Here is a 27,031-nt window from a genome sequence, read left to right on the forward strand (position 1 = left end):
ACTCTTAGAGACTATCCATGGTAATGGTCACAGGAAGTGTGGAGAATTGTGGGAGAAATCTAGTAGATTGGCACTGGAGTACTCTTCAAAATGGAGTTACACTATTCATGGTAATGGACACAGGAAGTGCAGGGAATTATGGATGAAATTCTGTAGATTGATAGATAATGAAACTGGAAAATATACTTTGATGTTAATAGAACTCTTAAGTATTTGATTTTAGAAAACAGAAGCCAGTTTGTTAGATGAAAAAGAAAATCTCTCCTTATATTCAAAGTACAGAATTATAAATCTCTCAGTTGCAAAGTGGTAACTTATAAATACCCCATTGGGTATTACTTAGATTTCAGATGTAATTAGAAAGGAAACCATTTGTAAAGTCTAATGGTATCATATCAAATGATGAATTTCATCATAACTTAGAATCTTTGTTTACTTTTTTATCATTCAAAGAAACTTCTGAAAATTAGGCTTAAATATGACAAAACTCATGACCTGAACAGTAATAATAAGAGAATATCTCTCATTTAACTGCATATGAAACCTTCAATTTATTGTAGAATACTTGAAGAAATGTGCAGACTGTTTACTACAGTCATTAAGTCCCCACATTTGGCTCCTATTTTGTGTATAATATTGCAAACTTATCATCACAACGCCTGTTACCACAACAGTAATTGCCCATTGACCTCACCATATAATTACTGTATTATCTTCCCATGTCATAATTATTCCCCCTTGTTGGGTACTCTTCAATGATAAGGTAATTTGTAAAATAATCTCTACTGATAATAAAACTTTCAGAACTCTGCCACAAAGCCCTAATTAAGGAATTAATCAGGCTGTTGTAATTTTAATTCAACTATCAATTATTATCATTTTGTTTTGAGGGCATATTCTTCATTAACAAAATACCTAGGAATAGAGTGTTTTCTGCAGGGTTTTATGACTAAATTTACCATTTCACTGTCTCATTACTGATAAATAGTGAAACATTTTATTTCTAGATGTGTTTTAATTATATCCTGCATTCAGCACATACATTGTCTAAAAATTATATGTAAAAAAATAGGGGAATTAGATTATATAAAAATTCTGAAAAGACTGATTATTATTTCATAAACAACATTTAAATGCTGCCAGAGTAAAATGCTTCAAGTAAATTAATGGCCAAATTTTTCAAAATTCATTTATGAAAATCACCAAGAACAGGTGATGATTTTCGAAAAAAGCAAACAATGACCATTCATTTCTTAAAGTTCCTTGACCTAGAGGAGGGAATAAATACTTTCAGTGTATAATGTGACAAGTTTATCTATAGTTTGGTATTTTATATTGATATATTATAATATAAGATGATTATATATTTCTTTGTACTTAAAGGAAATGAATTGTTACAATTTTTTTTTTATTATAGCAGCAAGCAGAAATTTTACTTGTAAATATCATCACATATGACCCACATTACTGCATGAAACTATTGGCATCCATTATGAAAGGTGTGTAAAATCATACAATATCATATCTGTAAGAAATGTGATGGGACAGATTGTGATTAGAGACTGACATTTACTGACAGCTCTGAGACGGAACATCTGAGAAGCAGTCTGAAATAACTGTAGACTAACAGGCCATCAAAATTATCTCCCTTGATTGAGAGTGATTTATACAATCGGATTTCATGACAACTGCCAACAGCGGTAGGCAACATCAACTTCATATAGTATCATTATAGTTCTACATCACACCTGATTAGAGAAAAACATACAGGTACAAGAGCTCTAAGGAGCTACGCTGCTCTACTGAAATACTAATGTCTGAATAAAGGAATTCTTACTGGAACAAAAAAATTCTCGGAAATACTATGAGTCGGAAGGCAAATATCTAGCCATCGGTTTTTCATGAAAAATTATAGAAAAACAAAAATAAGATAATTTTAAGTTGACAATTGTAATTAAAGAAAAATTAAAAAATCCTGTGTTTTTTTATTTGTTCGTTTTGGTTAGTATGCATTAGAAATTAAAATCTATTTAACAGTTACAACCAAAAGGGAATATAAACAAATTTTGGTGCAGTCCTGTCTGAGACGAAGCTATTTTTGATCGGTTAAGGGGACCGGGTCTTTCAACAAGTACCAAATATACAGCTCATTAGCTGTGTATACTGTTTTTCATAGTCATTAAAATCTGGTCTAACTGGAAACAGCCGAGGCTGTAAATTGTTTTTTAAATTGAGTCGCAGCTAGTTTAGGTTATCGTAGATGGCATTTTTATCGTTTACCAGTCTCTCTCCGCCATCAGTCGTATCATTGGTAATCATCTACCTCATCATCATTATCGCTCGTCTTATCATTTCACACAACCAAACTCTTCCTCAGCATACTTTTACTATCAGTGACTGGATCTGCTACATTTAATGGGTTTTCTCCTAAATTTTCTACACTGTTTTTTGGCATATCTTTCTCTTCTAATTTTAATTTTTTTTTTGTCTTAAGATTTGTATGTTGTTTTTGTTGTTGTTGTAGAATTTTTTGTTGCTGTTTCTTTTTTATTGTTGGTCAAAAAGGAGCCATTTGTTGTAATATGATTTCAGACTAAATATCAGAAGAAAGTTTGAAATTCCTAAGATTTGAACAGAAACATGCTGCTTTCAATATCTAAAAATGAATAAGTGATAAAATGCCTTGGCATATCATTTAAATTGAGAAAATATCTTATTAAAAGTTATTAATAGGGTATTTATTATGTAAGCCGGAAAATGTGCTTTTTTGCTTTTTTTTTGGTTTTGTTCTTTTCTTTTATTGTTCAATAAAAATTGTATAATAATTTCATGAAAACATTAAATTATTTCTTTAATTGAATTTATTTAAAATATTGGATTATGACAAAAATGAAGTAAAAAAAGTTTTGTTTTTTTTTTCATCTTCGGGTTTATTTCTTTCTATATTATTACGTTCTTATCCTATTTTCATTAAATCTAAAAAGAAATATCAATAAAAAACCATAATTATATATATTGATATGTCTTATGTATATGTATTTTTTCTTTCTGCAAATTCGAATCATTTTGTAGGAGTTGGCACAGTGACTAGCTCGGATAATTTCTATACATCTATATTTGGAATATATTAGCGATTTAGGTTCCGAAATTTCACCCCTGTGTTATTATTCTGTCTAAATTCTACCAGAAACCTTGTATTACATCTTGCAAACAAAAACTAAAAACCACATGGCTGCTCATTTATGGCATATCTCCATAAAAGCCGAATCGAGTAAACCATTGCAATATTATTCATAATCTATATAATTCACCATCTTTTCCCCGAACTTGGCCATATATTTACTTGATCATGAACCGTTGTGATTATTGACAAAATAATCAAACCATTTCGGAATGTCCTATATTTACAAGAAAATCATGATCATTTACTGTGGAGGAGATGCCGCTAGACATGCGAACATTCTCCAATTCCCTAACCCGTCATTTACTACATTGATCCTTAAGCAGGAAGACATATATTGTACTCGGAACACATCTTGTTTCATGCCCAACTCCCCAAATAGCCTGATGGCTCTTCTTTAAACACATAAAACAGCAATAATGTACATTAACAGTTCTCCATGTGAAAAAACTAGAATATTTTCCTTAAGATTCTATGGAAAGGGATTGCTATATTTCCTATGTTTCCGCTGAAAATGCTTTCTTTAACACCTCACAATCTCCGAATAACAGTGTATATTACACTTAACTGTTGAATGCATTTCTTATCGTTTTGTATGAGAAAAGTGCTTTGTTCAGCTGAAAATGTTTTTTCTTGTATAATATTGTTTGATAATATTATATTTATCAATAAACAGTATAAAATCAGGCTAACCTTGAATAAAACAAAATTTCTAAGATTTTAAGTTATACATGTATATACCAAATGCAAAGACAAAGCTCTTCAGTGTAAGTCGTTATAGTCAGAAGTGTTTTATTGTAATTTTCAAGCTAACTGAGTAAGATGTTACTATGTCATGTTATACATTTCAGCCAAAACCTTGTGGATATATGTTACCATATGAGAACATAATAATACTACTTTCATTACTGTAATTGCAACATCAAAAGTTAGTCCACTCCTTATTTTTCCTCTAAAAATTAAGTCTATCACGATCATTAGTCTGGTGAAGGCCACAAGTAAGACTGATATCAATTAAAAGTTACTCTTACGCAACGTGACTGCCATCAGTCAAAGGACCTAACCTTTATTTATGGTTAGCCAAGTCTATTCAAGTTTTCATAATGTTAGTAAACTGATAGCGTCATAATTTATGTATTTTAAAAAAACTCGGGGGACAGTCCCGGTATATGGTGTCACCACGGTGAGTTATAGGGGGATCAGGTTGTCAATACAAAGTTCAATGATGATTATCGCAAAGTGTTATTATTATGCGTTACACCACCTACAGGTGTAAGAGGACAATACATACTTTCATGACAGGTATTATGATTAGATAGTAATTCCTGTATTTTGGTAATTTAGTGGAAAAGTTCCCTAGTTGACCATAACCCGAACATGATGTATGGTATTGACTAGTGCTATTATCTGCTCTTTTTTTTCATAATAATTTCATATTCAACTTAATTTTTGGAACAAGGTTGATTTAGTATTTGTTCCACCTTTTTTTATATTTCAAATAAATACCATAGCACTTAAAGGCTCATTAAGAACATAATGTAGTAGAGATAATTACTTATCCTGCCATGACCCAAACTAAATGCATAAAAAATATACCAGAGCATGTCCATGAACTGAAGCGCATTAAAATTAATTATAAATTAAACATAGTTTAATTTGCTGTACTTAAAAGTTAATTATCTGCTAAATTTCACTGCAAGTTCAAATCTTTTACAAAATCTTTACCCGCTATCGCAGTTTGATTTTCAACAGATTTGTTAATCCAATTTTCCATTAAGTGAGTTTCTGTTTTCATGTGTTATGTTTTATACAGAGCGTAATAGCGATGACATGCTAGGTAACAGGATGAGCACGGTTCACCGCCATAATGGGCTGCACTCTTTTACTCAATACCAGAAACGTCTCGTATCTTCAGGAAGCCATCTTGGCTCATTTGCATAGCTGGCTATTAACGCAACAATTTGTCTTCTGGTATCGTGAACGCCTATCTTACAAACCGCTCATTTGTAACAGTATCTTAAGCTTGAAAAAGCTCTTATCTTAAACAGGCTGATGTTTACAAAGCTTGCTTTGCCCATTTAAAGAAAAAGACTTATATGGGAAAGAGATCTGAAGTAATAAATAATCAGTCGGTAAAAATATTAGAATTTCTGATGATGATCATTGCCATCTTAAAACAAACTAGAGAAAATTACAAGCAGATAATAGACGTAGAAAGAAAAACCCATTTGGGAAAAACGGGCAGTTTGCGTCTTCCAAGGGATTTCTTTAAAGTCTCTGCTTTCAGGTTCCATAAAAGACTTGATTAATTAAGAACACATTAGTTGCAAGGACAACACTGTCATAATGTTTCTCCCTATCCTCTATGTGCTCATTTATGTAGATTTCTGTGTAAATTAGCTGTAAGTAATTCTAGCCAAGAAATGTCATCAGGAGCAAGGAGCCAGAATTGAAGTGTCAATGATATAGGTTTACTGTGTCCAGGGACTCACTTACATCTTTACTGAGAAATATTGAAAGGCTAATGTGCAATGAGTGGATAGTTTCTATCAGATTCTCTATAATGATAGACGCAGACTTACACAGGCCCTTGTGGCCTATTACACAACATGGCCATCTAGAAACTAGTTAAATCATATAGAAGTCAAACAGAGATGATTTCTGAGAAATTTTAAAGTTTTGTTGCTCTGTGTTGGATTGTAACTTTCTCAGTAAGAAAGAAGACTTGCTATAAAAAACAGGCTTGATTCCGAGTCCCTGTATTGCATAGTTCCACATCAGGGTTATCTTATGCATAGTATTATATCTCACTTTTTTAAAATTTTTGTCACAGGGTGAGAAAAATGTGCAGCCTGACTGGGACTTGAACCTGACCCTTGGAATACCGTATTGTGACTTAAACGACTGAGCTATACAGACACATTATAGACAGGAACATTTTAAACCGCAACACTTAAACAACCCTTAACCTGCTGAATTTATGTAATAGATTTGCCCAGCTTTTAATTTGGAATAGTCCATTCAAAGATTTAGGGATTTCGGTGAATAAATACCAAGAAGTGTGTTTATAAGCTAATAGCTTCCCACACAATCGAACTAAAATAAATTCTGTATAAACCAAATACCAAGAAGTGATCTATGAAATAACAATATAGAGCCTGGTCAGACTGCATTGAGTTTGTCAGACTGCATTGAATTTGTCATTGGATATTGTTACTGATTTTATCTTGTTTATTAAACATGCATTTTGTAAACAAATTGACATGCATATGGATCTATAATTAATTACAAGATGCATATGGGAGAATAAATCATTCATTTAACATTTATAACAAAGGTTGAAATGTTTTAGAATATCTGTGTTTTCCCCTGTACTCAAATGACCAACAAATATTTTCATTGGTTTGCGTTCTTTTAAAACTTTTCTCAAACTTAAATTTCATTATTTATTGCATAATAATTATCATAATTATTTTGATATATGAAAATGTATTTTCCAATACTCCTAGATGACAAAAAAATAAGATTGAAATAACAGTCTGTTACATTATGATTTATGTTATCTATATTACTCAATCATTACAAGTACATACAGAGTTTAACTTCATTTAATTTTGCGTTTTTCAAATGTATGAAAAACTTTAATAAAGATCCTAAATCAAAATATTATGATTTATGAAAACTGTTGAACTGTGTGTATCAGAAGTTACTCGGTGCATGCTACTAAATACTAGTTATTCAATGGGACGTTACAATTTTGGGTGACAATTAAATATCATATTTAGCAAAGATGACTCAATGTAGCTTATCTTGATGCTGATATGAATTTCTCTTATATACATGTACAATTGTAACTGGTTTAAGAACATTATTTTGTCAATACATGTATTAAGTTTAGAAAATAGAATATTATGTATTAATTAAAAGCCATTTTAAAAGACTACTGGTATCTAATTTCGTTAATTTTTTTTAATACTTGTGCTGAAAAAGAATTGCCTTTGTTGGTAAGTACATTGTTTCTATTAAGAATAAGTAAGAATTGGAAAGCTTTATGTTGGCCTACCTATGTCTATAGCCATTAGCAGACCAGTTTCTCATATTTCAGGCTTCTGAGTACAGTTTGCAACCTGAAGTACTATTGAGGAAGAAGTCCATCATGGGGGAACAATTTACAGCAAATAGTTCCAATTGCTAGCAAGCAATGAAAGAGAAAGGTAAAATTCTCAGCACTTGATATTAATAACAATAATGCAAGGCAAACAGTTTGATTTAATCTGTTAGCCATTACCTTTACTTGAGGCTTTTTTACTATATAGGTGGTTTTACGGATAAATATGATAAATGCTCTTTTCTCTGTGAATGTTAAAGCATTTCCCATAATCTGTAATATGATGGAAACTGAGGGAGTCGTGTATCCCGGTGAGTAGGCACTTAGAGCATATGATCTCTCACAAGTGGCACCAAGTATGAGCCCTGTTACTGTTATAACTGAAAAATCTGTATGTTGAGAATTTGGGGAAGTAATTTCGCCATATTTTATGATGATAATAAAATACTTAGTATTCAGAATATTATTTGCGATAGCAATATATAGTACATGTTTTACGATGTTAAAGAGTGTTTGTTATAAATGCTTATTAAAAACATCAGGCTTTCACAATTGTTAGTGGATTTCGGCATTAACAGCTGGTTTTACCCCTGACCTGAGCAAATCACTAAAGAGGATACAGTGTTATGGAGAAGAGATAGGATAAAAAGACAGGTATACAAAACATGTGAAAACACTTCTGACAGAATTAAGAAGATAATGATTCCTGGAGACTTAACTTCGCCATAGAATGCTGGTTATATATGTGCTATAGCTATAAACTTTCACTGCTTCACAAAAATAGGCCTTCTTCTATAAAGAGGTTAACAAAAAGTTTGTTTTAAAGCCTTTATGACTGGGTGTAAGATCTTTTGATGTGAAGTGGACACTAAGCTCTTTTACAGTCAGTTGTAAATGTAAGAAAATTTATCATTGTCTTCATGCTTATTGCAGTAAGAATGATAAGTGACATGCATGTGCATATACTTAAGTGGACAGTGAGTCGGAGTTATTATAAGAAATGCCATTTCAAATAAACAACAATTTTATTATCAAGGGAAATAATCTTTTTTCTCTTTTTTTTTATTTTGTTCCCTTTTTTGTTACTTTCAGGAAGCTGGCTTGTTACTGAGACGAAATGCATCAATTTTAAAAGGTGAGTTAACTTTCAGGCAATTTTTGTCCATATATGAATGTATACAAAATGAACAATCTCACCAAAAAGTGTTCAAATAATAAACAGGGTATTCAGCTAAAGAAAAACCAACAAAACTTATTAGCTCAACAGCATACCCCCTTGTATAGTTGGAAAAAAAAGCCACAGACAACCATAATAGTGATCACCCCCAATAACCTCGAAGCTCTTAAATCTTCACCAGTCCTCTACACAAATAACCCAGACCTTTTATATGAACAAATAACCACGCTAAAGAGACAATATGGGCCATTTTATGCCATTTATTAAGATTCTCGAGGCAGTAAACCTACTTGTCCATTCTGCCTTTATTTGGATGTTATATGAAAACAGGATTTCTGGCAATAAATTGATAATTTGTTGGGGAATGATACTGCTCTGCAAGGACCAACAGGAGATATTTTACCATAAAATATAAATACAGAAACTATTTGGGACGATTTGCTTAATCAAATGCTTTAGAATAGCTTTGTTCCCTCTTATTATCTAAGCTCTAAATTTAGTAATAATGAGTTGATTGTTTGCCTTAATTTTTTGCCATGAAATTTTATTTTTAGTATTTGGTATACATGGTAACCTTAAATCAGGACACTGGATATGTTACTTGTTGACTAGAGTCTATTCCCCCCAGTAAATTGTTACAAATTTCAGCATTGGTTTGAACCCGTATTATTATCACTTCAGACTGGTGTCTTTGTCTCCCAATTATTCTAACTGCTCTCCTAATCCCATCAATGGCTATTCAAATTAAGCCGTGTACACACACAGAATCTCAATTCCAGCTCCATATTGATCAACCCTATGCTCTAACACTAACAGTTATACAGGATCCAGCCAGAAATGTGGCAATTTTCAATCAAGAGAGATTTCAAGGGAAGATTGGGTCAAATCATGGACAAAAGCTATGGTTGTTTTGCAGTATTAATCCCTTTTACTTGGTAATGATGGACAAAAGTGGTTTGGACTGTGGTATTAATGTTAATGATGATTATTTTGATAATGGTAATGTTAATTGATTATAGCCATGGTGCTGATGGTTGTGCTGCTGTAGCTGCTAATGATAATGATGATGAAGATGATGATGATAATGATGATGATGATAATGATGATGAAGATGATGATGTTATCATGATGTTAATATTGATGAAGTTTTCGTGGTAAATGATTATAGTTTTACTGCTGTTGTTGTTGGTTGCTGTTGTTGTTGCTGCTGCTGCTGCTGCTGCTGCTGCTGCTGCTGGCTGGTGATAATGGTGATGACAATAATGATGATACTGATGATGATGACAGAGAATATAGTTTCTTACAGACTTAATGCCAATATTTCATGTGATGTAAAATCAATAGATGCCACAAGTAAAATTAATGACATTATTATAATAATACCATTGTAAACATTGTTTATCTGATTTTGAAATTAATAGTATTTTGTAGGCATATATATTAGGTAGAAATTGTACTTTCATTGTCACACTATTTTTGATTAGTTCCTTTAGGAGAGGCTTGGTTGTCTGCCAAACTTCCTCCATCCTGTCATACACAGTCTGTGTAGAGTGAACAAAAGGAAATCACATGTCAGAAACATGCCCTGCTTTATAATAATGATTCCATATTCATACAGAATCATTTCTTGCAGTTGAAACTATTTTCTAGAAATTTTGCATTGGTGTGTCACATTGAAAAAAAGGTTGTTTTTTGTAGTGAGGAATACTGGTGACATTATAGTTAGGGATAAATAGACATCAGTAACTGTCCCAAATCTTTTCACCCATTATTCTTGTAAATTTTACCCATCAAACTCTTGTATTTATTTTTTGATAAATGTTATTACTCCTTTCCGATCCATATATTATAACTAACACAGATTTTTAAACACCATAATTCCAGTATTTCAAAGAAAAATAACACTTTTTCATAGTTTTCATTGTAGTCTTTCTAAATAACGAGATTGTGTATGTCAGGTTTATGTTTGTAAATAATCTAAAAACTGTTTTGTTGTTTCCTTCTATTTTCTTTTTACATTAAGAACTAATATAAATAAAGTCTCCAACTTGTGTCCCATTTTTATTCATTCATGCTTTTTATCTTCTTTATTTAATCAATGTTTCCATTGGCTGAGTGGCTGTTAAAATATACTCATTTCTCTGTTACAAGAGTGAGTCAAAACACTTGAAAATTTAGTTTTCTAAAATTTTACAGACTGAACAAGTGCTGCCAGTGTATTGGACCACCCTCAAACAGTGCCTGTAGCATGGTATGATGGCGTGCTGAGATGATTCCACCTCCATCTCGATATTTCCTCTTGTTTATGACAAAGTAAAACCACCTCATTTATTGTTACAGCTACCTAATTTACAAAGCAATCTCCTCTTTAGGCAAAATAACAGTTGCCTATGTTGTTATATAGATTGATGAAACAAAAACAAAATCTCATAAGACATAAGCCATTTAATTGTGTTTTTATCAAGTTAATGAACGTTGGTCTCATTAAATGAATATTTTTCCCAGAGAATTGTTTGTATTAATCAGTTAACTAGTTAGAAGGATCAAATTTATTTTATTGACACGATTCTGTAGCTATCCCAGTTCATATTTTATTTTATGTTCGAAATTTAAGTTTTATGGCCAACTTGGGAGTTTTATTACAGAATAAAACCATATTAACAGCAGGTTTTCAAATTACAAGTTTTATTTCTTTTCACATCTGCAAATGTTATTTAACGTTGCGCACACACTTTTGGAAGAATAAGATTTCTTATAATGAATGATGCCATTCTTCTGTATATTACACGTGAAATGAGTAATCATCGAGTAAAATAAAATATCCCACAAATCTTTTATCGTAGCAGCAGCAATTTTCTATTTTTTATTTTGTTACTATATTTTTTATTCAAGTATTTCTCGAACTACTTGTGCCGTAGTAAAATACGAATATGAATCAGCTGGTATTATCGAACAGCGACTAGAGCTATGAAATAACAATAGTTACAGCGCGTCTCTTCAGATGTACTTAAAACAAACTGGCAGGTTAATGTTCGTGTGATAGCCTCTTACCTCAAATTTCGATAGAATTTTATTTTTCTATTGTTCATTAAATAAACATTACAATTCTTGAAGTTTTAATTCTAAATTTTTGACACACGATATGAGTGTTTTCACATTTCATAATTATATTACATAAATAAATACCGAAATTTGACGAAATAAAAATTTGCTGGATCTTAAATTTGCGGATTGATCTTTCCACGAAAAACCAAGAAAATAAGTGTCCTACCAATAATAATGCTTTTGCAGTACTTTAGTTTTTTTATGAATTGAAGAATGTGTTGTTTTCTATCTACATTTAATACTTATAATTTATTTCTATTGAGATTATAAAAAATTGTGTACATAGTCCACGATGTTGGTGTCTGCTTGTAACAGGTTATATGTTATATTGAAAGAAATTCGTTTTTCTTGAATTTTTTTAAGTAAATGATTGTGTGAGAAAACACTAGAAAGCCTAACCAAGTTTTCTTTGAAATAATTTAGTTATTTTCCATGTTTAAAAACAGGAAACATGCACAAAAACTTGATTAGAGAGCTATCTGATGTTCAGTCCTCTTTCTTGTGGAGGGGAAATACTCTTCATTATGGAGGAAAATACTCTTCATTATAAAGGCTGTTTCTTACTCTTTCCTGTGTTAATTCTCTCCACCCTGAAACTGTAAATTATTTCACTTGGCACCTTCAGACTCACTTCCTTCATTTTGTTACCATGGTAACTCAAATTAAAATTCTGATAAGGGTTGAAAACAACATTAAACTGAAATTTGATCGTCCCACATGAGGTTGGAAGAAGAGAAAATTGTGACCCCCCAACAAAAAAGTTCCAAATTTTCCAATTTGTCTCAGCCATATGTGTTCCTTGATTAGTTTACTGCAATGCTATCAGCTGTTATAGAGATAATTGTGAAATGTATTGTGTTTTTAAAATGGAGAAGCAAGTTGATGTATGGTAAGTCAGGACCATTTATGGTTTCCTCTCATGGACAGTTTAATTGAGTAGGCCTAAGATTATTTAAAGTATAAGTGGTGATCATAGTTTTGTAAAGTTTAGGCAGGGTTAGGCATGGATCAAAATAACAATCTTAATATGTAAGCAATACGTATTTTTAGAGGAGTCAGTGCAATGCTAACTATGATTTAATCATGTTAATTTATATCTTTCCTTTCTCATTTAAAATGCATTGCACTTTAGTTGTGAACGCAAAAATGGTGCAGTTCAAGTAATTCTGTGACTTAATTTTAAGATCTAAACACTGCACTATCATTTCATTGCTTTACACATGCTATTTCATAAAAGCTAATGTTAGCTTCCATTGGGAGACTTTTGTCTAAGTATGTAATTTTGATCTCCAATATCTTTTTGAAATAACCACCAATTACTGTATTTCAGAGTCTCGTTTTTGACTGTAAATTTAAATATTTTACAACTTTTCCCCCACTCTCTGTTATTTTAGATGGCTGTAGAATGTCTGCAGGCTGTGATTCGGAGGTATTTCCATCATCAGAAGGGCCTTTTGTGACAATAATGACCCCAAAAATGAGCAACATAGGGATCAGGTAGCAATGAATGGGATCTGGAGACATTTTGGAACCATACAAAGCCCAGGTAATGAGATAATGTGTCTGGTCTAAGGTGGGCGGGTCACACAAAGAAATTAGTGGACAAATGGACACCGGGTGGACAGCGGACCCTTGAAACAGGACAATAGTAAAAGGAGTGTATGATAGGGGGGTTATTATAGACGCATCAAGCATGAAAGATGTTGGCCAAGCAGCATTTAGTTAACGACACAATACTAAAGATTGTCAGCTTCTATTACATCTTGATGACAATGGATGCAAACATCCAGTCAAAATTTGGTAATGATTTTTATTGAAATTGTTGAGGACGAAGGGTAGAAAATTGAAAGATAGTTGTCACTGAATGATGATTGTTGAGGAATCAGCCTTTCATGTCATGTGGAAAGAGTATCTATGTGAAGATCAACAGGAAATGCATTTGTTTGACATTTTTGTCACTTTCAAGAGGGTCATTTGAAAGTTCAATTTAGATATGTCCAGATTGTAAAGTAATTTTAAGAAAATCACTGAGGGGATTTTCAGTTATAAATAATGTAAATTTCCAACTGAAAAACAGGAATGAGATAAAAAAAGAAATCAAATCTCATTTCTAGTTCATGTAATATTTAACAGGTTTTCTTTCCATTTTAGCTTGAAACAAATATCCATTCAATTATAATACTGTTTTTAACAAAATAATTAAAAATCGGGTTACTCATTAGAAATTTCTTTTTAACTGTATACCACTGTGTAGCATGCTTACATTAATTTTAGGATTATGTTTACATTATAGCTTGGTAATTTACTTCATTTATTTACAAATGTCTAAGATCTTAAGGTACATTTCACTCTTGCTGACAGATGCAGGTCTTAGGTCACCAGTGATGTCACATCCTGTCTCCTGTTAACCAATCATAGGCAAGATTTTCAAAGCACAGACTGGTTTCAATTTCAGCATATGTTTACCATTGTAAGTATCAGTTACAGCTGATAACCGGCCCAGAACAATATGGCTGTCACTCATTCCTCTACTCAATATATTTGACACATGCAAGCGCCCTATGCTTGATTTACTTCTAATTATGTTTTGAAAATTTAACACTTATCTTATTAATTTCATTATGCTAATTCTATCAGACATATATGAAGTCTTTCACTTTTCACAAGAGTTTCTTTTTCATGTGCAATAAATACAGAATAAACAATTAAGTTATACAGAGGCCATTTTCAAAGTATAAACTTAGACCTTTTGTTCTAATTCTTTCTGTCTGGCAAGCAAGCAATTTAACCTATTGTCTTTTGTGTCTCAATCATGTGAACAAAAATTGAATTTTGTTTCGAGCATTGCACTTTGATCATTAAAATAAAACTTTTGCGATGGATTTGTATAGAAAACTACCCTTTCATGGTGAAACATGACAAGTATCATCAACAAATAAAACTGTGATGGTTCTATCATTACATAACATAAACACATATTCTAGACAATTTTAATATATAAACCATGTTGTGTGTTTGAGCACGGCTTAAACACGTCTTAGCATGTCCGAAACGTACTGACTGTGGAACCAGATCATTATAATTATTAGCCCTCCAATTGATAGCTAAATTAAAGCAATCCAATGCTGGCAAAATAGAGGCAGGCATAAAGTATAGCATATATTCATGAAAATCATTTAAACCACTTTCAGTTTCCAAAATCTAAAGGGATAAGTCCAGGGCACAGTTTAGGAAATGACTGTTTTAGGTATGTGTATTGGATGATCATGTTTCAGGTGAAGGCGGACCTTCTCTCCTAGCATAATTTCATTATTGAAAGTAATCTACTTTTAGTGAAATTGAAAATTGAATGTAATGAATTTACCACTAGTGTGACGGCCATAATTTACCAGTTTTAAATAATGTATAAAGCAGACAATTCATTTTTGAAAAAAAAAAGGCGTATTCAGCGTTGAATTATGTACATTGCCTATTTCATGTCAAGTCCCACGATGATTATATCAAGATAGAATTGTTTTCACAGATAATGCTTTTTATCTATCATATGATCGGGGTGTCACATTGTTTTCGACATATTTCAGTCTATAACGAGATGGGTCGTGTGCCAATACGGAGGAAATCTGACTACTTCATGGTGATTTGTCCACTGGCATGGTTTAGTATCAGGAACAATGCCATGGCTAACAGGCGGTATGTACTTTTCTCATTCCAATACCCTGATATGATTTAAAAACAAACATAAAATACAAAACTGCTCTTTTTGTCGCCAAGAAATTGAGGAAAATACAAAATAATACAAAGTCCTAATATTCAAAATTTATGCACAAATTACATGTTACACTAATTTTGCTAATAGTTGAAACAAACCATATTATAGTGGGTGGACTGAACATTATATTCAAATTTGATGGCTTATGTCATTTATTTTTAAACTACAGACTGTCAAAAAAGCCCTTGAAAATATAAACAAAATATTTCAAAAATTGTACTTGAAAATACTTATTGACCACAATTCATCACATTAACCACAATTCATCACTAATGTGCCACAATACAGCACAAACATCTACCCTAATACCAGCAGATATCATATTAAGTGGAAAAAATGTCTCACTGTTCTTATTGGACAATTATAACAGTAATGTGAAAGGCTTTAGTGAATACATTGTACAAGGCATGGTAAAAATTGATACTAAAGTCACACTTTTAGCTTTGATGGGAGATTTGCGTGTAACATTACAATCAGAAAATAAACCTATTACACTATCCTTACCTCATTCAGAAAATTACCTATACAAGCTAGTGCAGAAGATTGTTGCGTGTAATTTTTTTCCGTGTATTTACTTAAAAAAAAAAAAAAGACACAGTTCTTTTTAATGCATCGCAGAAAATGTAAAACTGTTTACAGTTTTCTCATATTTTTACAACTTTCTTTTTTGGACCGATTTGTGTAAAAAAAAGATGCAAAGTATGTTTTCACCAGTTATTCCCCCTGAGTTATACAACAACAGTCTTGCCAATAATGCAGTTGCGAGATAAAATAAAAAATTTTGTTGTCGTTTTTTAGTTCCAAGATGTATTGCTCTTTAAGGGAAATTCTCGTAATTTTCTTTTTTCCTGTCATCGACGTTTATAGTTATTTAGAAAATGGAAAACATCCATGAAAACGTCAAGATTTAAAATATATAAAGTCAAAGCAATAACAGAATGTTTATCACAAGATGAATTTTGATAATCATTAAGGTTTTAGAGAAAATAACCATAAACCGGAGCAATTTCATCACATCCCACCATAAAAGCAAAGCTTAATTGTTTTAAAACGAAAAAGATTGCGATAAACTGAACCGCCTTAGGATGTACTCTGACAACTGTACAAGATTTAACAGTATAGATAAGTTCTATTTGTCAATTTTGTCATTTGTTAAAATCAGTAAACCACCTTTATAGTTAAGTTTGACAAATTATGGCCAGATCTTGTCATGTGTATGAAAACTTGAGGGCAAAATGCAATATTAAGATAAATTCTTGTCTAATTTGTCACTTCAAAAGAAAACACTTGAAGCTTTTATCAATTAATTTGTAAATTGATATTATGCTTTCACAGGTTAATTTTATTTACACTATACTAATATCTTTTGATGAATTTACTAGAGCCATACTATTTATTACAGAAGTCACGCTACAGATTGTCCTGAAAAGCACAATTGATTATCTGACTTACAAGTGTCTAAAAACTGTCATTAACATAACAGATAAATATGCCGATTTTAAGTTTTTATAAATGCATCTTTCTTATGTGGGATGGAAAAACCTCCTTTACTTAAATAGTAGTATTAACATCCATTAAGCTTAGTTTTGTATCACTACATTTTGATGTAGTTAATGCGATAGTTTATCGTATATGTAATTAAATAAAACTCATAGTAAATTTTATGAAGTAATTAAATTGATAGTAAAATAGTTTTTGTTGATTATTTTTTGGCCTGTACAAAGAGTAAAATAGTTTTTGTTGTACATTTTTTGGCCAGTACAAAGAACAGATAAAAGTAATTGCATGTTATAATGAGTTTTTGATAACAGAAAATAATGTTTTGTTGATTATGTTAGTATTTTAGAATCTTGTGGTTTTTGTTCTTTAATGATAAATTATCTGGTAGCTTTCAGCAATACTGGCTGATCTTTTCAGTTTTGTTACATTGTCTTTTTAATTCAATTTTCACTGTCGTTTTAAAACTACTTAATTTATGCTGCCTTTTTACCCCTTTCTCCCTTTTTCAGTTGCTCTTTTTTTTAAGAGGTAGCCTAGGGCTTGATCATTAACACACAATGTCAGGGTTGTACTCCTTCATTATACCGTCAATTGGCAGAAGGTCTGAATTAGGGCTCTGTTTGTTGTGCGGGAGTCCTTTTATACAAAAAACACACAAATTGAAAATACGGCTATGATATGACAATGCTGTTGAGGAACGCCGGGCAAAATCTGTTGTTGGTACCTTAATCATAGTACAACCACCGACAAAACACATTTCATTAATGGCGTCATGCATGCAATATTGTCTCCGAAAAAGGTTGAATAGGAGGAAGAGCTCTGTAATTCAGAAATCTCATTATACGAACACCGAAAGAAAATGAAAGCGAGTAGAAAAAAGTATAAGTGGAATGAAAACAAAATTGGAATCTCATAGATATGACTAGACTGTGGTACAGTGAATTCGGTAAATTAATATGGGGTTCCTTGCCAGTCTGGAGTCAGGCTTGCCAAAATAAAATGAGCGATGGAAAGCAATAGCATTCTTTTCCCGTTGCATGAAAAGACATTATTACAAGGCAGTGGCTTTCCGAGACCTTTCCGCAAATTCATAATACTTTTTCTGCTTTTTTAATTTGAAATATGATAAAAAATATGTAATTACTTTTGTTGCGGTTCTGATTTGTTCCTATTCACGCATTTATGAAAAGAACAGTCATGAAAAACAGTTTCTTCATTTTCAAAAAGTCATTTATTAATGTCAAGAAATAAGTGATTTTATCAAGATATTTTGAATTTTTCAGAACTCGGTTTTGCATTCTGGTGATTGTATCGCTCGGAAAATACACCCAAATTAACATGAAACTGATTGAAAAAATATACCAGCAGATTTGGAAGGAAATTCAACTTTATACCCATATTGTTATGAGATGACACAAGTAAAAGAGGAAATTGTGATCTTCAATATCCAAAGCAAATGAAGGCCCTTATCTATAATTAATACACTGTGATAGTTCCAAAAAAACTATAAAGTTAATCAAGTCTCGGAGTGGGAACGGAAAAATCTATATTGATTTGTTTACAGATAAAACATCAACTAATTCAAGAACTCCAATGCATGGCGGGTTTCGGACAATCTTTTTGCCTGCGAATGAATTCCTTCTCGGAATAAACGCGGGGCAATATCTTCTATTGTTTATTTGTGCTTGGTTAAGCTGCGGTGGAATAAAGATAGCGAGTGGCATTTGAGTCGGTCACCGTGAAAATGATGCGGCATTGTTTGACTAGGACTGCAGAAGGCAATCATCGGAATTAATTTCATAATCTCAGAAAAGAGAAAATGATCTTTTCTCCAATACATCTCCAAATGATTGCTTTTTTGTCTTGATATCAAGTTATTGACCAAAATTCCTTCATTTATCAACAACAGAAATCTTTCCCCCCTCTCTATTGAGTTTCAAACTGAATTCTGCTTCATTAGGTGGATTTATTTTGTTCCAGAAAAAAAGAGTGAGCAATAGAACCTTTATTAATAAGGTATCTCCTTCAGTATCAAATAATTAGAATTTCTTTAATTGGAATTTAATAGTACGACAGAATCCTAGCAGATTCCTATTTGTAAGTGATACGAGTTTCCACTTAAAAAGGAAAGAAATTCAATAGTTGTTTCTTGAAACATTTTTTTTTCTGGCACGCCTCAGACAATTCTTACTGAAATGGTTGTTTAATCATTGGTAATTTGTAGAACACATTCCCTAATGGCATTGTTCTAACTAATTCTTGAAACAATCAAGCAGGGCCCTTTTCATCTGTATTCCAAGGCGACAAATTAATCGGATTGCTATTGATAACTTAAGCAGAAATTACCAGACACGTCACTGGGAGCTCCGAACTAATTAGAAGAAGTGATCTTCTATTCTACATCAGAAAACTCCCTCTAACTTTCCATTGATACTCTAAGAATCACTTCAAATGTACTTGTAGTCGTTCAAATTTGATGCCGCTTTTCTTCAATACTTTGTTTCGCTGTTTTTTTTATTTTATTACATTTCTCTTGCAGACAATAGAGTTATAAAATAAATAAATATATTTAAAAGGTTCTCTTAAGAAAATGCACTGGTATCATTAAAATTATGGGATTTATTGCATCCTACTCGAATGGATAAGTTGGAAATTTAGACTTATGATACACTAAAAATGCATCTCTTGAGAAAATGGATAATGGAACAAACCATACATCATGAAAAAATGATTTGTTTAAAATTTAAAGATATGCATATGCCATATGCTAGAGAAGTAGAGATGGGGTTTTTATGCTAATGAAGAAGACAGTTTAAGGGGGGAAAATAAGGCTCATTTTACAAAACATTAATAAGGAAAAAGGACAATCTGTAAACTTGTTTTTTTTGTTTGTTTTTTTAAAGACATGTCTGGACTTATCAGATGTATATAATATTTTGTCACATAAAGAACATTTCACAAAATATTGATAAGGAAAAAGGACAATGTTTAAACATATTTCTAAGCTTTAGACATTTTAGTATTTGTCAGATATGTTTGTAATAAAAGGTCATAAAGAATGGAACTTAATGATGTTCAATTCTTTTTATTAAAGTTTATAAAGGGTTTTGGTGCACATGTAATAATAAGGCATAAAGGAAAGATGAAAGATTGCCAAGGCAAATTTCAAAAATGTTTGTAACTGATAATACCAACTCTTATATCTTTTTGAAAATAGTGCGTAGTTTTAATAGTGTACAAAAAAGTCCAGCTAATCTACCATGTGTTAATCTACTGCTAACTTACTATAGATAAACCCTCTGGGGTATATTTACTTTGCCTTTTTATAAAAGGAAATGTAAGAGTCCTGTGGACTGCGTTGATGAAACATATGAAGAGTTTTGAATTTCCCTCATTTCTAATTTAATTACACAACATACACAATGGCCGAATCTGATTATATCTTTGATACTTTTCTTCTGTATCCCACATCCTTTTCAATGACTGGTTTCAGGTCTCTTCTAAATGAGTTTCAAAAATCGTTGCTAATATGCAAAGGTTCGCCTAAAGCAATTGTGCGAACAATTACGATGGCTAATCACGCAGGTATATCTTTTGGAATAGAGAATCGTGCATGATATCGGACTATTTAGTCATAATTAGATGTTGCCTATGATAGAACCATATATATAGGTAATATGAAACCTACATACCGTGATTTAACAATTGATAAGTATCAGCTGAATATTGATGCTAGCCTCTGATAAAAATTTAAATGTCCGTGCATATTTTTATTTGTTATTTAGAGGTCTTTAAATCTGTTTGTTTAGATTTTGGCCATGATTATTCATTCTTAATCAATGAAGGTTAGATTTGATGACTTTTAAAATAGTCTATGCCTAATACTTTGTCGAGGAAGGAATTATAAAAATTCCTGGAGATGAAGAACTCTTTGATTATTTTGATCATTTTTTGCATAAAGCGTGCACAATCCTGGGTATATCTAGATTTTCATATCCCGTCTAAACACCAGTAATTACTAGGGACTAGCCCAGGTAATAGAAGATCTTTTTGGAAAGAACACTTCAAATGGTTGAATAATTTTTATAATGTAAGATCATTAGTTTTAGGTTTCATGTAATTTTCTGATTTTATCACCATATATCCATAATATCTAACCAAGCAATTACCAACTTTCATGAATGGAAATTCAAAAGAACTCCGCAAAATTATTCTGCTGTATATATTTTGTACATGGTGCGATTAACCAGTCCGACATAAAAAAAAAATCCATATATTTTTTGTTCTCCTTTTCAAAAAATGTATTTATTATTTGCCAATTTATTTTTTTGTCCTAAATGTAAAGTCTGCATGATCATTTTAAGAGAAAACAGAATTTAAAAGTAAAAGTGTCTTCTGGATGGGTAGTTTATAAATACTGATCATCAGATTAAATTTGATAATTATTATGCCTCCAAAACTTTAAGATTTCATGATAAAAAGTTGTATTTTAAGAAGATAATAAAATGATTTTGATATATTTTTTTTCTAATTATTATTACAAAATGAGAAAAGTAATTATATTTGAAATAGAAAACTATCTATTAATGTACTGCATATCAATGAATAAATGCACTTCAGAGCACTTAAGATATTACAAGACCTTAACAATGTTTTTTACATTATCATGCACAATCAAATTTGCAAAAAATACTTTAAATTTAATTAAGTATAGAAGGAAAATGATTTATGTCATAAATAAATTATAGTATATTTTAAAGGTCAATTCTTATGACCTGAGTTTTATAACAAAGGGAATCTAGTAAGAGCAAAACATTAAAAGTAAAATGTTTTCCATTGTACAGGTTTGTAAAAAGTGGTTTATGTAGAATTAAAATTCAATAAAAAACAAAATATTTACTAGAAATATTGCATGTTTAATTCAATTACTGCTCATGTAAAAAGAGGTAATTACAAACAATTAACATTTTGGCATTATTTTGAAACTTTATCAGTGCAAGTTTGCAAAAAAGAAACCTTTAATCTAACCAGTGTCAATTTATGACCAAAATTAGAGATTTTATTTTTTGAGCTTTGCTCCGCCTCAATTTTGGGTTGAGATCCTCTAGCTCTGCCCACTTCTGCATCTATACTCTCCTCCTCCACTTTGCAAGTGGAGACAATTCATTAGAATATAGACCCATAAGTGTGAAACAAGTCCTGACAATGCCCAATTCATTTAAAAGTCTCATTATTTTAATAGCAAGTAATATCAAGTCAAAAAAAAATTCACCAATAAAAAGAATTGGAAAATTAAAAGGATGAATTCCTTGTTCAATAATAACTCATATTCAAAATATGATTAATTAGTGAGGTCAAATTGAAAACAATAAAATGATTGGATGTTTATCAGCTGTCAGTTGTTTATACATAGTTAAAAACCAACTTGTCATCGTTGGATGTACACATTCCCTTCATCTTTTTGCCAAGAATATTTTCTGAAATTTTAAGCTTAAAACTAAAAAAAAATGAGAGAGAAAGGAGAGAATTAATCTGCATCAGATTAAAAGTGTGTGCAGACTGCAAAATTCCACACATTTTAGTAATTATTTCCAGAAATAACAGTAGGGAAACCTGTATCATTTACCAGGGAGGATAGTTTATTACAAATAAAAGGTGTTCAGTCTAATGACCTGACAGAGTAACTGCCTTTTTCTCCCCTTGATTTATTCATCCTTTCTACAAAGTTTTATACCTTTGTAGGGTTTCTTATATCTTCAATGCTCTGTAATTAATTATTTTTAAAAGGATTCCCATGTGAGCATTAATCACTGATTTATTTATATATTCATTTATAATGATATGTAGCAAGAGTTATGTGTCTTTGTTGCAATGACTAATTATAAATACAAGATTTTTTTGTAGGAATATAATTATATTGTTAGGTAATACATATCCAAATAACACATATAATTATATTCTGTGCATTTCTGAATTGGTATCTTATGGCTGCCTTTTACACATTTTTTCTCTTTTAGCAAATTAATTTGACAAGTGACTGTCCCTGCACATATTATGATAAGTTACTTCCCTTGTCTTATAGGTATTTGTAAAAAAGCCCATGTCCATGACTTACAGGTATTTCACATAATCTTATGTGTAAAAAGCATATACATGATAAGTTACTTCCCTTGCTTTATAGGTATTTAGCACAAAAGGTCAAATAAACTTAGACAGGTGATTGTCTGTCAAGTATTCATGGTATTGTTTCCTTTTGTTTAGCAAATGGAGTTGCAATGTCACAATACTGTAACTAGAGAAACAAGTTACTTGTTGCACATTTAATATATGCAGATTAAGTTGCATAATTTTTTTTGCAAAGGTAGTTGCGTTTAATGTGGCAATGTGGACGTGTAGGGCTGTATCGCACACAGTGTTTGTCATGCTGCATAAAGCGTTACTAATTTAAGTCATGATAGAACTATTGATAATGTCGGTTTGACAAAGACAAAACTTTATCAATGATCAGCTAATGTTGTGTGCAGAAAAAATGCATTACACAGTATTATATGACAGATTACCTCGTATGATTATACGCATAACAAAATATTTTTTTTTTTTAAATATTGAGACCTCATATTATGAATTTATCAATAATTTCTTTAGATATTTTGTTAAATTTTTTCTCAGTATGATACTGAAATGCTCTTTCTCTCTCTTTTCTTAAAAAAACCAACAGGCAGTCTGTTGCTAAGCACATATCAAGAAAACTGTTAAGATTTCAAAGGAGATTAAAGTACAATAGGATTAGGAAAAATGCTAAAAATGCCAGGAACTAAAAAAAAAACAGAACAGTTGCTCCAAATATATGACATAATCCAAACTGATTTAAATTACATTTGTCCCCCATGATATATGGTGAAGGTTTTTCTGATAAAGGCTTTCAATTGTGCTCAGAGATAGTAAAAGCAGATTGTCCCGCAATGGCACAGAGATAAAGCCTCTGATGACATTGCTTGACAACCAACATGGCCACTTAGAAACAGGAAGTACTGCTCTTCAATGTGGAGATTTGTTGAGTTGAATCTTCAAATAAAGATGCATATGGTTCAAATTCAGGTAGAAATCTGTAGGCCCTCAAGTATTGTGCACTTCAAGATTGATAATGAATCTAAGGCAGCTCTCCTGGTCTCCATTTAATTGCTTTCAAGAAACATAAATTACTTGCAATTATAGTAAAGTCTCCTTTTGCATCAGAAGTCTGTCTAATAACACTAGGCAGACTGTAACTTAAATAATTATTGAAGTTTGTCTTTGTGTAATCTAGACATGTACTTCCTTTATTGTTTGATGAAGAATTGCTTCTGGATGGTTTATTGAGAATCCAAAATGTTTATCAGTCTAAGTATTATTTGTAATGTGGGAAATTGTGAAAAATTGGGGACACCAAATTATTATTTCTTATACCCATCCTATCATTCTCCTACAGTTTGACTGTACCATAAATCTAAGATACTGTCAAACCTGTTGACAAGTAGCACTTATATGACTTGTTTAACAGAACAACAATGATATATTTTTAAAGGTAAACTTTAAGATTTTTTTTCAGAGTATATTGAAATTTCCATAATATGAAAAGTTCTTTTAATTTATTTGGAAAATTGTCTTTGGACAGGTTTGACTGTATATATTTTAGAAACAATATAAAGTAGTACTGTACTCACCAATTATTTACTTGTAATATAGTTAAACCTGTGTCTTGTGCTAACTGTTTCTTTTGTTCTTCTGACGGATATGGATGCTAAAAATAGAAAAGAAACAAATATAAAATTATTTCATATCTATATTTAACCAACAGTGAATAGGAACTGCATTTTAATTAATTTGTAGCCCCCTCCCTTCACTAATAAGGGCATAAAACTATAGCTACACTAGTCAGTGTATAATTGTCCTCTGGTGAACTCTTTCACAAAAAGCTCTATATTTGGAACATTGGTTAAAGTGAAAATTGTTCATGATATTATGACAAGAAAGTGAACACTACATGTTGTTACATTAATATTTAATTTTTGATATTTAATAATTATTATGTTTCATTATTTTTTATCTAAAAATTTAATATATTTCTTCAAATAAGGAATTTTCATTTAATTTTTTTCATAACATTTCTATCACATTTATGTTCCTTCTCTACAGTAGAAAAAGTTGAAAGCTTATTTTAGTTGAATTACACAGGAAATCCATTTTTAGACCCAATACTTTTTCACTGTCAGACTGTTGCAAACAAATATTTTCAGAAAAAAAAATATTGTAAAAGACTTAAACATAAACCCATTAAAATGTCTTATATTTAAAAGTTGAACCAAAATTGATCTAAAACTGTTGCCATAGTAACAAACATCTCTTAGAAAATGAGAAATGCATTCTTGTGGAAAGATGAAAATAAGTCAGAGGAAGTCAAAATTGGGAAATCTTCTTATAACAGCATTGTTGAAAGTTGGAATAAATTTAATCAATGCTCCTGGAAAATACAAGTTTCCTGTTCCCATTGGGACAGGGGAGTGAGCAAAAACGCCAGCACAATTCAATTAACAGACAAAATTGATCACAGCTATGCTGTGGCACAAACTCGCTTAAGGGACAGCTCACAAAAACCCTTTAAACCTTAAAATGTTATAATGGACCCTAAATGAGTGGCACAGAGCACTTTGCACATTCACATGTACTATATGGCAGTCACCAAATGAATGTGAGTAATGTATTTATAAAGATTCTAGGAACACATTTCCTTTTCCAGGAATAGGTTTTTCATTGAGAGCCATTATGGCAAGGCTTAAATAAATGGGTTAAGGTATCTGTTGTTGATTGATGTTTATTGTGAACTTGCTTTGCTATATGGTCTTTATGAAAAGGTGGTTGTTTAAGAATAGGTTAAATTGATAAAGTCTGTGTAAATAGGTAAACAATTTATGGTCTGTGTGAATGTGTAGATGGTTTTAAGTGGTGGCAATTCCATTATATTTGGGTTTGTTTTTCTCTTTGTTGGAAAAAGAACACATAACTATGGTCTGTGTGTACAGGTTGAAATTCTTTTTTTGTTTGATACTAGGGGAAATTCTGTGACTGAAAAGTACATGCTCTGCTCTTTCATAATTTTTGCAAAAGGGGAAAAATTCTTATTCTTAGAAGTGGAATTGTTGTCATGGTTTTATGGTCTATACAGATTATAGAATATTCATTTTTTTTTGGGGGGGGGGGGTGTTATTAAATATCAAAATATTTATAGAACTGAACATCAGAGAAAAATTGTTATTTTGTCATACATATGCATAAACATTGACAATTGTATAGATTTAATAGCATGGTATTGAAAATTATGACATATATATGTTGAAATAATCTCAGAAGTTTTGCATATTGTATGGAAGATGGTTGTGGGTTCAAGTGTCTTTTAGGTCAGAAAAGTTTCACCTATCTAACAGTTGACTAGCTTTATTGTATAATAAATGATAGAACAGAATTATCTGTAAACTGCTGGTATGTGGGGTTGCACCTTAGATGTATATTTTCAAAGTAAAGATAACATGGGTTGCACCAATAGATCAAAGAGAAAATAGATAGATCAAACAGGGTGTTTAATTGTGACAACCCATCTTTTCAATCAACATTGAAATGTCTGTTGTAGTGAAAATTAGTTCAAAGTTCCTGCCTGGTAAACACAGAGAAATTACTCCCTCTCCTGAACAAGGAGCAAAGCATGGATAAATGTCATTAAAAACCAAGATCAATATTTTAAACAAAAGTCTGGGAAAAATAAATCTTAGTTTAAGCAGTGAAAATCCCTCAGATCTTGTTATTTTAACGATAATGACTGTCTGTCTATTTCACGTATTGCGTGCACTGTGTGCATGTATGTACGGATTAATTATTTATTTATGATGCAAGGAGTGGAATTCTGGTGTCCTAACTAATCAAGGGGAGGAGGAAAATGTATACTGTCTTTGAAAGTCTCTTTAATGGCTTCACCTAAGTGTGCTCTTCATTTGGGAGGAGAGAAAAACGTACTCTTCTTGCTTCTGCTTGGTTGGCTATTTTGTAATTTGCATATGACCTAATTAGCGCATGTATCATTTGCATAATGCCACACAAGTTGAAAACTTTTATTATGATTGTTTTAACGTCTTTTCAAATGTATTTAAATCAGACAATGAG

General features: G+C 31.4%; 1 protein-coding gene and 1 long non-coding RNA gene across 4 annotated transcripts in view; one reads left to right on the forward strand and one right to left on the reverse strand.

Moving 5' to 3' along the window:
* Nucleotides 1–27,031, reverse strand: part of LOC132738218 (homeobox protein Meis1-like) — a 126,364-nt gene that overhangs the window by 20,980 nt on the left and 78,353 nt on the right. For both annotated transcript variants that reach the window (XM_060725684.1, XM_060725690.1), the window contains one exon: nt 24,544–24,620. In XM_060725684.1, coding sequence (XP_060581667.1) covers nt 24,544–24,620 — 77 coding nt within the window. The remainder of the gene's footprint in view (nt 1–24,543; nt 24,621–27,031) is intronic.
* Nucleotides 1–27,031, forward strand: part of LOC132738235 (uncharacterized) — an 83,751-nt gene that overhangs the window by 20,585 nt on the left and 36,135 nt on the right. Inside the window, exons 3-9 of one of the 2 annotated variants that reach the window (XR_009626842.1) lie at nt 7,287–7,395; nt 8,382–8,424; nt 10,663–10,779; nt 12,966–13,117; nt 13,933–14,041; nt 15,153–15,261; nt 18,124–24,511. This is a non-coding gene — a long non-coding RNA (uncharacterized LOC132738235). Of the gene's footprint in view, nt 1–7,286; nt 7,396–8,381; nt 8,425–10,662; nt 10,780–12,965; nt 13,118–13,932; nt 14,042–15,152; nt 15,262–18,123; nt 24,512–27,031 lie in introns of those variants that run through there. The other variant, XR_009626843.1, reaches the window with a different exon arrangement.

The sequence above is a fragment of the Ruditapes philippinarum genome, unplaced genomic scaffold (genome assembly GCF_026571515.1).
Source record: "Ruditapes philippinarum isolate M1 unplaced genomic scaffold, ASM2657151v2 ctg327_1_1_1_1, whole genome shotgun sequence".
Taxonomy (NCBI): domain Eukaryota; kingdom Metazoa; phylum Mollusca; class Bivalvia; order Venerida; family Veneridae; genus Ruditapes; species Ruditapes philippinarum.